Source organism: Coccinella septempunctata, chromosome 1 (assembly GCF_907165205.1).
Source record: "Coccinella septempunctata chromosome 1, icCocSept1.1, whole genome shotgun sequence".
In the NCBI taxonomy this organism is placed as follows: Eukaryota; Metazoa; Arthropoda; class Insecta; order Coleoptera; family Coccinellidae; genus Coccinella; species Coccinella septempunctata.
Window position 1 is genome coordinate 30634233 of NC_058189.1, and position 13604 is coordinate 30647836.

Below are 13604 nucleotides of genomic sequence, written 5' to 3' on the forward strand. Positions count from 1 at the left end.
ACCGGAGCTGACGGCATTTTTCATTCTTGTCGCATTCTGGAATTTTCAGATTTTAACGTGTGGGGGATTTGCCTATAAAAGCAGATTTTCCCCCGCGACGGTCACTTTTTGATTTCTGCTCTTTTACTTTCGACTATTTTACTTTTTGATTTCTGCTCTTTCACTTTGACTCTTTTACGCTCCGTACTGTTCTGCGATTCGACTTTAATTGTGTGCACGACAAGCCGTTCAACAAATTTATAAATAATTTTGTGTTGCGAGTATTAGTGCTCTTAGGAATTAATTTTTAGTTTGCGTTTGTTTTCCGCGAGTGCCTGAAATGAAGGAGGTAGGTTCCCGTCTTTACCGTTCAGTTTCTTAATTAGACCTACACCGGTTACTTCTTCGACACTGCTGTACTGTAACGCTTTCTGTTATATTTTGTCGTACTTTACCCTGTTTCGCGAGTCTGACTTTTCCCTTCGCTATCACTCATGGCGCGTAAGCCTTTGGGGTACTGAAGGAAAAGTCCCGTCAACTCCCCTGTCCGCGTTCCGCGTCATGAGTGTTGAATTCGAAATCTCTTCTTTTCTATCAGTCATGGCGCGCGAGCCCTTGGGGCATAGAATAAGAGATACCGCTCGCCGTCAGTGAAATCCCGTAGTTGCGCTAAAAATAGACCTTTTCTTCGCTATCAGTCATGGAGCGTTAGCCCTTGGGGTAGCGAATAAAAGTCTCGAATAGATCCGCCCTAGTTGTGTTTCTTTTCATTGGAGAAATACAATTAATTACATCCCGATACCGTATAGCAAGTCATTTCACTTCGCGAGGTCATCCTTACTATCCATTTCGTCAGTTCTGGTTGGCGCATTGTATTGAACAACCTTTGATTTTTCACTGTACCCGGTATAAACTTTACAAAGTGCTCGTGACCGGATTATGTTTGCTGATAGATTCGCTCATATTTCATACCTACACATATCTCCGTTGTTCATATAATCAGTTTCCGAAGGTTTGGATAAACTAGTACATAATTTGATTTTGACTACTTCGTTATCGCTACCACCCTAAATAACAGCGAACTCTGTCTCCGACTAGCAGCTACTCTGGTAGGTTTGCTATTCTTCCTAGTGAAAAGAATAGCTGGCGCTCGAGATAAGTTTTCTCCGAGATAACCACGTTACAACTGATTAATTAGTGGCCCTGAACCTTTTTTATAATGACAATAAAAAATGATTCGATATCGGAAAGATTTCATGGATGGATGCTCCGTAGATGCTTTGGTCAACATCCTTGCCATGTGCTGGGTGCTGGGTGCCGTGCGCTAGTGTGAGTGTGTTTTGGCATCGGACAGAAAGGAGAAGAGATGAAATTTCGGAGTGCATTTTTGGGAGAAAATTGTAAAAAAACCTTACCTCCAGAATCGACTCGGAATCAATTTGTGTGTCAAGAGCACTTTTGCGATGAAGATATCAAAAAGATGATGAATTCATTATGAACGAAATCGAAATTGTCATCCCTCTTGGACTCTTTTGAGTAAGAATATCTAACCAATGAAACTACATTGTTCAGAACTGGATATTTTTGAAGAATTTTGTTGGCATAACATAACATATGGTTTATAACGGTCCTCAGCCTAGTATTGGAAACAGAATCTACTCTAAAAGTGATAAATCATTGGTACCTGATTGGTACCTTTTGTTGTCTTGATTCGTTCTATACTCCTCACTGCGAATGTTTATAATTTTGAAGATTACAGTTCACCAACTAACATACCTGTTTTCAATAAATAATGATAAACAAACGTAGGTACAATTTTATTGATGAGTGATTTCTTTTGAATTTCATTGATTTCGTCATTTATTATGAACGAATAAAGCATTAAGCTGATCACTTAGCCCACTTTATAATGTGACTGTTATTTTATTGCATATAATTCAGAAAACTCATATTTGATATAGATTTGAAGAAACATATTTGAAAAATCATCAGAAGAAACTACGATGACACATAACCTAAAATAAAATGAATGCTGTTCATTTCAAATTGATGCTTAAATCCCCAGCCCTCATCGAACTTCTATTTTCTCTGTTTTTGGAGAAACATTTTTGGTACAACGATCGTTCTCCTTCTCTCTACTCTCCATAATTAAGGCTATGGCCTTACATACATAGATACATGGAATGGAAAATAAACATTCCAAAGACTGGAATGAGATAGTGGTTTAGTGTCACCAATCACAATTAAGACAGTTGACTCGGACATCATTGTCACATAAATTTTCAGTACGAATAGATACGAAGTATGTAAATTTTTCAATATGACGCCATTGCTTTAGAGTCGCGCTAGACAGAGAAACATCGAATGTGTGTACCATAAAACATTCATTCGTAGCACTGAATATCCATTCTATGTATACTCCATTCACTTTCATTTTAGCAGTCGGTTAGCCCTGAAATAATTTTCTCAAGTTTTTGTAACTATAAGGGAATAACGTTGGCACTCCTGAAATGTCGTTAATGTCATAACGCCGTTGCCACAACTAATATCAATTAATATTACAAAAATGCCGAAAATTATTGAAAAAGAGAGGAGACGTGGTTTCAGGAAGTGCTATTCAGGTCCCCTCATTCAAATAATAGATAATCCTGATATTCTAATATATACAATTTATCAGACGGTAGCGAACATAATTTCATCTTTTCTGAATTGAGCACTCAAAAATACTCAGATGTGACCAGAAGTCGTTACTTTGAGGTTTATACATAACTGACCGTACTCATTAGAATATTGCTCAAATACGACGTTGAACATCCCGTATCTCGCTAATGGGTAGAAAACGGGGTATATGTCATAAAGCAAAAATGATTCTCCCGGTACCATTCACCGACCATATAAGTTTGTCCAATTTATGATGAAACACTCGGTATAACTGTATAACGAAGTATAACAGAAGTTGAGATTCAACAAGTTATTTTTGTGGGTTATCTGTTAGAAATTGGGAATATTTTCCTGTCAATCAACTTATATTCTTATAACAAATATTTAAAATTAGGACTAGGTTCAATATCATAGCACTTTTCAGAGGAACGTTCGAACTACCAGTCAAATCCATAGGAATAATGTTGCTATCTTCTTGTGTCTGAATTGGAGAAACCAGGTCATTGGAAACATCTGAAATAAAAATTGAATCAGAACATAGTTTTCTACTATCAATAATTTTTTTGAATTTTTGGGCAGAAAAATATATTTTTCCTACAAGCTTGCGCGTTCCCAAAAGGTGCGCCTGCTATTTCTTTCCCGCGGGAATGGATTAGCAGGGGTTTTTCCGCACGCAAATATTATAGAGTAAATTAAATGCTATCATGTCTCTATGCACCGCGAACGCCAACGATGAGAAATCCATGGTAACGACATACAGAACGTCTGTCATTATAGATGAATTAACCCTTAATAACCTGAGTTATGATCACTATTCTAATTGAATAAATATTCTTTATAGAGTGTACAAGACAAAAACAACTCAATTTCTGTTTGAAAATTGTATAGTTTTTGTTTGAAAAAAATGGTGTTACTTACATATATGTAACGCTAATAGCTACAGTTACTGAGAAATAAAATAGATTTGCCAGTGAAATTTGCGTTACATATGTGTAACACTAGGTTATTATGGGTTAATCAAATAAGATATGATCTGTTTCATGAAATGGATATAATATTTATATATTTCAAGCGCTTGTTGAAAAAATTTTGTTCCTAACTCTTGCGGAAAGTGCCTTACCCGCACTCAACTGCTTACCCGAACTCTGCTTCGCATCGTGCGGGCAAGTATCACTTTCCTCACTTGTTAGGAGAATAAGTATTTCTGCCGAACTCTTTTTAATGTACACGGAATTAGCCTATAATGAACCCTTTAAATGGTTAATTTCCTATTAATGCATAATTGTCGTGAGCAATCGAAAATAGAAGTATTCACCAGCTACCCAAATAATTATTATGTATTATATTATTTGACGTATTTTTAAAGACCTTATTTTAATTTGAAACTTTTGAGAGGGTTCTTGTTGGTCTGGGTTAAAGAGACTCAATTTAACAAAATGGCGACGTTTCGATTTATTTAAAATCGTCTTCAGGGCTCTACAATAGATGGTACACATTAAGACGCTATTTAAAGAAGGTAGCATTACAAATCAACAAGAAAATATCAGAACAATTGGGAAGGAAACATATATAGAAAGTTTTGTATACGAACAAACCACTAAAGCAAGCAAACATTAATGAAGGGTAAGGGAAAAAAAAGATCGAACACATTAACAACTTGGTTACATATATATATAAATATAAAAAGATAATTATTGACCCTTCAATGAAATAAATTGAAGCTACTCACATTGTCAGTTGGTCTCTATTGTCTTCAGTAATAAATAATTGAGGGATGTTATGATGACAGGCATACTACGGAATTTGACTCGAATCAGAAATGAAAATGAAATATATTCAACGTGAATAATCATCTGTCAAGAAGGGAAGGAAACAATATGTAGACACACGAACATGACTAATGTTACGTTAAGATGTGAGATTTCTTATTCTTTAGATTATATTGAAATAGGCCGTGTTCAAATTCTCAATGTCACTTCTCTTATTGAGAGAATTTACTTCTTTTTTTTTCCAGCATTTCACAAAACAACCTTTTACTTAAATTAGTTTGGCAATCAAGTATCTTAACGCTATCGAAATCGAACGAGTGTAATTCATTGAAAGAATGATTAGCTAATGCAGTGTTGTTATCTTTCATTTTAGCTGGATTGTGTATATTGACACAGTCTCTTTTGTGTTCAGTCGATCTAGTTCTCAGATACCTGTTAGTTTGTCCTATATATACTTTGTTACACTCTCTGCGAGGGATACTATAGATAACACCAGATTTCAAGTCAAGAGCAGTTTTCGACTTCAACTTGGAATAAAATCCCCCGACGGTATTGGCTGGTTCGAAGGCAATTTCAACTATTTGATCTCTTAAGAGTTGACTCACCCTTTCAGATAAACCCTGTATATAGGGAATCTTAAAATATCTTTTAGCTGTGGTTAGTAGTGGTTTTAGGTATGTTGAATCATTTCTGTTTGAAATTCTTCTAATCAATGATACCGGATAATTATTCTTAATCAAAAAACTTTTAATTTTGTTCATATTATCAACGTGAAACTCTGTGCTGGCTAAATGAGTAGCTCTAAACTTCAGATTTTCTATGAGATTAATCTTATGAGTGAAAGGATGCTGAGAGTTGAAATTCAAAAATCTCTCAGAGAAGGTTTGAATCGACCGGAGGGACTGCCAGTAAGAGTATCACAAAACATTTTTTCTGCTAACAAATCTTCGGTAGAGGAGACGATGCGAGGTGGAATCTGTTCGAGTTCCCAAAATTTCCTTACGAAATCTTCAAGAGAATTATCTGTATAACTGACGAATGAGTTGACCGTTGGAAGAGGAAAATCAACTTTGCCCATTATGACGAACCCAAAAATGGTATCGAGAGCAACTGGTTCATTGAGCGAACCTTTAATCGTTGTACCTCTTACAATATGAGCGAAAGTATCTGCACCTAACAACAAATCTACTGGACCCGACACATTAAATTCAGGATCAGCTAATTTGAGGTTACAAAATTTTGTGAATTTCTCTATGGGAATTGTTGAGCATGGCATGTTCGAGCAAATTTGAGGAATAACAATTAAATCAACATTTAATATGGGAGTGTCAAAACCATGAGGTTTCAAAGTACACGAAACACCCTGATCTGCTGAGGCACTTGTTTGACCCACGCCCTTTATATTTATAGAGAGGGAAAATGCAGGCAGTTCCAATCTATCACAACATTTCTTGGTGATAAACGAAGACTGGCTAGCGCTGTCGAGCAAAACACGTACGGGCCTACATTCACCAGAAAAATCCAAAATATCAACAATTGCTGTTGACAAGAGAACAGTACCTTTAGAATTTGCTAATAAATTTGTAGAGGCATCAATAATGGGTGAACTAATCATATTTTCAGAATGATTCGATTCTGTCTTAGTTGGGTGAATTTTATTAACGCTCTTAGATGGATTGGATTCATCAAAATGAAGCAAAGAGTGATGTGATCGAGAACACCTTTTACAAACCGATTTCGAGTTACAATTCGAAGCTAAGTGCTTAGAACCCAAACAATTTATACACCACTTTTTATCTCGAACTAGGGCATATCTTTCCCTAGCCGAAAGTGCAAGAAAATCGGGACACGTATATATACGATGAGGTTTTGAGCATAGATTACAACTCAGTGAAAATGAGGAATTCACAAGAAAACTGGAGCTAGTTCCTGTTTTAGGAGCCTTAGGGATATGAGTAAATGACTTGTTAGGATGTGAACTACACAAGGCGACATTATTCAAAGCGTTACACTGATTTTCCAAAAAGGTAAACAAGGTTTGGTAATAATTATGAACAATTATGTTCGAACCACATTCTAATTCAAATTTTGTTTGCGTCGTGGAATCTATACGTTCAATGAGCATATTAAACATTACAAAATCCCACTCCTTGACGGAAAACTTGAGATTTTCCAAAGCCTTCAAATTTTCAGAAAAAGTGTCAATTAAATTTCGTAGTGCGCGAGGATTTTCACTAACATTAATAGGTTTAGATTTGGTAATAGTGTGCCAATGAGCCGTTGCTATCAATCTCTTATTTTCATAACGTTTTTTGAGAGCGTTAAAGGCGATAATATAATTATTACCAGTTAAGGGGGTACATTTCACAACTGAAAGCGCATTTCCCTTCAGACAAGATAGCAAATAGCTGTACTTATCAACATTTGATAGGGTTGGGTTGTTATGAATTAAAGATTCGAAAACGTCACAAAACGTTTGCCAATTTCTTATATCGCCATCAAACGTCGGCAACTCCAACTTTGGCAATCTAACCTTACTATGTGATGAATTTTCTTCCTCTGATTTGGAAGTTTCCAATTTATCTTCGAATAATTGAGAGTAAATAGCCTGAACTCTGTAATATTTATCCCTAAATGTAGACAAAGCATCATAATGCGGCTTGAGATCCCCACCTTCAGTTCCCGAAACAATTGAAACTATAGCACTGTTAAATGTCTCAAAACTTTTCAAAATATCTTCGATATGTTTGTACCTGCATTTAAAATTTCGATGTACCTCTATATCTGATAATGCATAATCTGCGATCCTTTTTAGATCTTCTAATTTTGTACATTCTAAATCCCTTTGTGCTAAAAGGTTCTTCAGTTTGCGATCTCCCATTTCGAGAATTAGAAGTTAAGAATTTCACTGAGAGAAATGTAAACAAATAATAACTATTCGAACAGAAAACCTGAATGAAAATTTAAACTATACGCAATGAGCGTGAGAGAGAGGTATCAAAGCCAGAGTGAGATGCCACTAAGCGTAATCGAGTTGTTTTAGAGTGGGGCTTTTTCGAAATGAAATAATTCAAATTATGAAAGAGAGAGAGCAAAAGAAAGAGAGGTGTATATATACAATGCGCGAGTTTACCGAAATGGAAATGATGACGTTAGCAAAAATGGCGAACACTGAGGAAACCAATTTCCGCAAAATGAAAGTAAATTAATGAACATCGGCAAATTAACACAATTATATCCGGCTCTGCAAGGATCAAATTTTATGTTCGATGTTAGTGGACTGTATTTTTTGTTGAGAGGCTGAACTTACCGACCCTCACGGTCACTTGCACCTCGGGAATGGTTTCTGATGTAGGTCCTGGCCACTATCACTTATCGTCCGAAAATGTTCGTCTTAGACTTCGGCGAGCACTTTACACTAAACTTAAATTTGGAAGTAATATCTGGAGAGTTTTTACTGAGTTTTGGGGTTTATTAAGCGAGATAGTATGGGGTTTAACGAGCGAATTTTTAACGAGATCGTTTGCGAAGCGAGTTTATCTCAATAATGATACGGTGACATCTGTTCAGCCTCATGTGTCCAGTTTTTTTCAAACTTGCAGAGGAATCAAAAAACAACGAAAAATAAAGGATGGGCTGAAAGTGATATCCTCAGTGTCGGGACGAAACAAGGTTGGTTTATGGTACTAATCAGTTCTTAAACAACCCGATGACCTGAGGACACGAACATCAAGAAAAGGCAATGAATTATTCCTTTCCGTCTATAAAGTAAACTGTAAACGTGGATGGAGAATTTGAACACAGCCTATTTCAATATAATCTAAAGAATAAGAAATCTCACATCTTAACGTAACATCAGTCATGTTCGTGTGTCTACATATTGTTTCCTTCCCTTCTTGACAGATGATTATTCACGTTGAATATATTTCATTTTCATTTCTCATTCGAGTCAAATTCCGTAGTATGCCTGTCATCATAACATCCCTCAATTATTTATTACTGAAGACAATAGAGACCAACTGACAATGTGAGTAGCTTCAATTTATTTCATTGAAGGGTCAATAATAAATTCTCTTTTTATATTTATATATATGTAACCAAGTTGTTAATGTGTTCGATCTTTTTTTTCCCTTACCCTTCATTAATGTTTGCTTGCTTTAGTGGTTTGTTCGTATACAAAACTTTCTATATATGATTCCTTCCCAATTGTTCTGACATTTTCTTGTTGATTTGTAATGCTACCTTCTTTAGCTCTACAATAGATAGAGCCCTGAAGACGATTTTAAATAAATCGAAACGTCGGCATTTTGTTAATTTGAGTCTCTTCAACCCAGACCAACAAAAACCCTCTCAACAGTTTCAAATTATGTATTATTATCGTAAACTATACCTATATGTATGTACTAAAACTTCAGCTTCCACCAGCTCCACACATTCTAAGAGATATTGTTGTAGGGAACGATAACAATGTGATTTACTCCAAATGTCATACGTCAATGAACTTCTCGAATTGTTCGATCGGGCGCATAAATATCAACATTCCGATATCAACATTCCGATATGAACATGGAAAATTCGTTTAGTTATCGATAAAAAATGTTTGGAATCAAGAATTCCCTTTTTTAATTCAAAATGAGGTCGACGGAAAAATCTAATCAACTTGTTTATTAATTTAGCGATTAATGATCTCGAACATTAACGTGCTTGCTTCGCTTGCACGTTGAAATATCTCAATCATTAATAAACTAGTAGTTGGTTATAACTATTAACACGCTTCCACGTAAACAATCCCTTTTAACACTGTTGACTCTCATTAAGTGTGTCACTTCGAATGGCAGTTGCTCAAAACATTGATTATTATTCATTTGAAGATGTTGATGTTGTATTATTAGCGGATCTTCAAACTTTCTACTCAACCATCTCAACACATTGTCTATGAATAACAAATAAGTTCAATAAATAAAACTTCATTTATATATCTGCTACAGCAAAATAAGTGTGTGTGGCGTAGGCAAATGGTAATTGAAAGAACTTTTTGGCTAATACCTATACTTCGACACCAATTGTGTCATCTTCAGGATCTGAAAAAGTTATCAGTCAGAAAGAATTACGTAAACAAACGAACAAACATAATAACAGAAGAACTCACAGCCAATAGTCATGAAAAATAAGCTACAGTCATCAGTAAGACTAAGTAGAATCTCCTAAATGTAGAGTTTTTCTATATATTTCTTCAAATGTCAAATGCCTATGTCGTAACCTTTTTCAGTCTGTTTTTGTTCAGTTTTTCAATTTTGAAAAACCTAAACATTTTTCGAAAATATGTCGTAGGTTTTGAAAGACAACGTAGTTTGGCGTTGCGCTGACGTCACACACAAAAATGTTTGAATATATTTCAACTGTTCATCGCCAAAATATAGCTTTAGTTTTTCGAATACCTACTCTTAAACGAATGATGATCGAGTAAAAGTTTCAGATTTTTTTGCAAACCAAATCGCTGGTCATCACAAATATTACATATTACGTGTTGTGACCATTCAGTAACAGGCGGTCTGTTGTGATGAAATATTTAACCCTGAAAATCGTAATTTTTTGAATACCTACACATACCCAAATGAATGATGTTATGGTCAAAATTTCACATTTTTCTTCAACCCAAACAATTGAGCACTTTTTTAGCCAACATGATATTCTGATTTCTTGTTGGTTCAATATCTGAAAAGATTTTTTACGTGTGTAATATCACTTTTGACTAAAAATAAGTTCCCGCGGATGATATTTCTTTTACATCGCTTCACATTTTAAGATTGGATGAAAATAATGAAACAATCATAATTATTAGCAACCTAATTTATTCTTCTTATTCATCAATATTGATCGAAAAGTTGAAAAATAGACATTACAATCGGCATACTATGTAATTGGATAATTTTTAGAAAGCATACAGTACATTTTCGCTCAACTAATGTTGGTGTTATTCAATAGTATTTGGTCTACTTTAACGTGGTGTGACGTTTTATTCACTTGCTTTCGGATACCTTGTATTTTGTCTCAATGGAAAAGCTCGCATTTTGGGCATTCATTTCTTCTTCCAAACTCATGTGCTTCTTGAGTATTATTACAATATTTACTCACTGTATCGTCGCAATTTTTTTTTAAATCACCCTTTTCCTATTATGAGATCAGGGCAAATTCACATTACTTTGTTGGAGCAGAGGAAGGCCAGGATTAGTCGATAAGTTACCTCAACAGGATTTGATCGTTGACATCCATCAGCTAGGTCAGACCAACTAAGTTTTGAAGCAAATTCATACTTGCATGTTCAAAGTAGGTGAGTTAATTGGAATCTGAATAAATATGTAAATATGGCTAGGAGACATCCGCTGATAGCAAATGAAGATTGATTAACCGATTATCAAAAAGGTATGGGATGATCAATCAACTATGGATAATGGGAGCTTGGAAATGAATGTCATTAATTATTTCTACAAACATCATTGTAGTATTACGGGTTGACTAAGTTACATGTATCAAACTCCCCCAATGAATCCAGAAAAGGTTTTCACCATATTAACTATTTCTGTATTTGATGTGAATGCTATTTATATATGATTACTTTTGAAACTTCCAGCATACCTGTGTTACATCTGTGATCAGTGAAGAAATAAATTTATATTTGATATCCATTTAGGTATCCGATATTGGTTTTGTTCACAGCAATATTGTTCGAGGTGATTTTTTTACAATCGAATGCACCATGAAATTGAAAATCAATGCGACAGTTTCTTTTTTCAACATCAACTACCGCAAAAATGGGTTTTTCAATGTTTTTCTGGAGAATGATGACCAAATATCATTGCCTTTAATGCCGTCTCATTCAGATTTAAGTCCTTTCTTTTCACAGCCATAATCCAGTTATTCCCCATGACCTCGCTTTTCGGAAATCTAGTACGAAAAGAATTGACAAACATTTATTGATTTGAAATGAATAATTCAACTATGATAAATCGATTAATACATTCGAAGGTACTTTACCTGTTAAATTTCACTTTATCTGTCCTTTCAACCCATTTCGTTCTATTAATTGCACTCTACGTGGACACCATTATTACTTTCAGAACAGGAAAACAATACGACATTCAAAGTTTATCTAAAATTGATGAGAAAACTGTGAAAATTTCGATAAATACAAAGTGCAAACGAATGTTTTGCCCATACTAGCTCTATCTTATTTCGGCTGCACCCACTCTCTCTACGCCGTGTCCATGTATTTAATATGTCTATGGTTGTGACCCTCCAGTAACAAGGTCAAACATTGTTGTATGAGAACTCGACAAGAGCGGACGTGTTGTAAAAGAGAAAGTCGAAGTGAATGTGTACACTAGCGAAGCTACGGAATTTTTGATTCAGTCTATGAAACTTCCGAAGTTTTTTGTAAGTTCTATAAGTGTATGTGTTATAGAGCGGAAATTCGTTCAAATTCAGTGTATTCAGTGTCTGAGTCCAGATCATTGATCGATGGTTCCACGGATATCACTGGTGAGTCGATTTATTTTTCTGATAGTATAGGAAATATATAACTTAGCCACATAGCTTAATTGTAACATAGTAGTGAGGATTTCCAATATTTCATTATTATTCAGAAATACCTCATATAGTTCAATACGGACAAAAAGCCATGTAGGAGGTCTCAGACAATGAGAGCTCCTACATGGAAGCTACGGACACCGAAGAATTCAGCGATGGAGAAGCAGAGGAGCTTGTAAGGCTCAAAGAAGAGAAAAGACAGTTGAAGGATCAAATAAATAAACTAATTGAAACCGTGGCTTATTTGGTCGGGGGGATACGCCTCTTGAGAGAGGAAGTTAATAAAAACAAAGCCCCTCAATCCCCTAGTTTTGCGGAAATTGCAAAACAGATTGCGGCACAGAAATCCCCCACATTTGCAGAAATTGCAAAGCAGGCAGCGGTCCCCAAAAATACCTCCAAACAGGTAGTAGCTCCAGAACCGGAAATGAAGAAAAATTTTGCAACTCAAGTTGCGAAAACCCAGAACGCGCCGCCCACAAAACGCGCGCGTAAAGAAAGTTCATCTTCAGACAAAGAGACCGCAAAAAAAGCTACGGAGTTGCCTAAAAAAAAAAATTCCACCCATCACGACGATGGGTACAGCCGATTAGGTAGAGATCTCAAAAGCTCTCTACATGAAGAAATTCAGCTGCAACAGAGCAACTGTCGTGAAAGACGGAATTAGGAACGTAGCCTCGACTGTTGACGACTACAGGAACATTAGGAAATATTTTGACCAGATTGGTAAGGAGTACTTCACCTACCAGATGGAGGAAGAGAAAAAGATCTACGCAGTCATAAGGCATCTCCCAATAGATGCTGACCTAGATATAATCAAAAATGAACTAAAGGTCCAAGGAATCCATGACGCCGAGGTGTCCAGAATGACATCCAATAAAACCAAAAAGTTTATACCCTTATACCTGATCAAAACTCAGAGAAAAGAGATTTTCGAAATAAGACGCCTCTACAATATCTGCATTGTAGTGGAATCAAAAAGAAGGGCAGAAAATCCAAGCCAATGCTTCAGATGCCAGAGGTACGGACATGCCCAAAACAAGTGCTCTTTTGCATACAGATGCGTCAAATGTTTGGGCAATCATTGCACAAAAGATTGCAAACTTACCAGAAAAGGTGAGCAGAGAAATGCCACATGCGATCTGTGCGGTGAAGAAGGCCATCCAGCAAGCTACAAAGGATGTAGCGAATTCAAATTAGTGACAAGGAAGGGAAAAACAGGCAAGAAATCGGCTTAGCAGAGCACGATTCTTCAAAAATTCCAGGAGAAAAAGAAGCCCACCCTCTCCAAAGTAGACGACAATAAAAAAGAAGTACCCAAACCAGTACAGAAGAAGGAGCAACTGAAAATGCCCCAAGCTAAACCTACGATCAACAAAACAAAAGAAAACAGAAAAGTCTCTGAATCCGTCGACGATTTAGACACTTTTACTGAAAAAATTCTCAACAAAATCATGTTGAAAATTGAAAGAGAGATGGAGAAAAAACTCCGAGGAATATTCAGTAAACTGAAATAATGGAACATACAACTAGGAAAATTCCCTTAAAATAGTCTCCTGGAACATAAACGGGGTCAGAACTCGAAAATCCGAGATAGAAGAAATAATA

The 13604-nt window shown here is 35.8% G+C and overlaps 1 protein-coding gene across 2 annotated transcripts in view; it reads right to left on the reverse strand.

Annotated features, from left to right (window-relative positions):
* Positions 1 to 2986: 2986 nt before the first annotated feature.
* LOC123322577 (limbic system-associated membrane protein-like) overlaps positions 2987 to 13604 on the reverse strand; it is a 67601-nt gene continuing 56983 nt past the window's right edge. For both annotated transcript variants that reach the window (XM_044910522.1, XM_044910521.1), the window contains one exon: positions 2987 to 3153. In XM_044910522.1, coding sequence (XP_044766457.1) covers positions 2999 to 3153 — 155 coding nt within the window. In that variant the 3' untranslated portion in view covers positions 2987 to 2998. The remainder of the gene's footprint in view (positions 3154 to 13604) is intronic.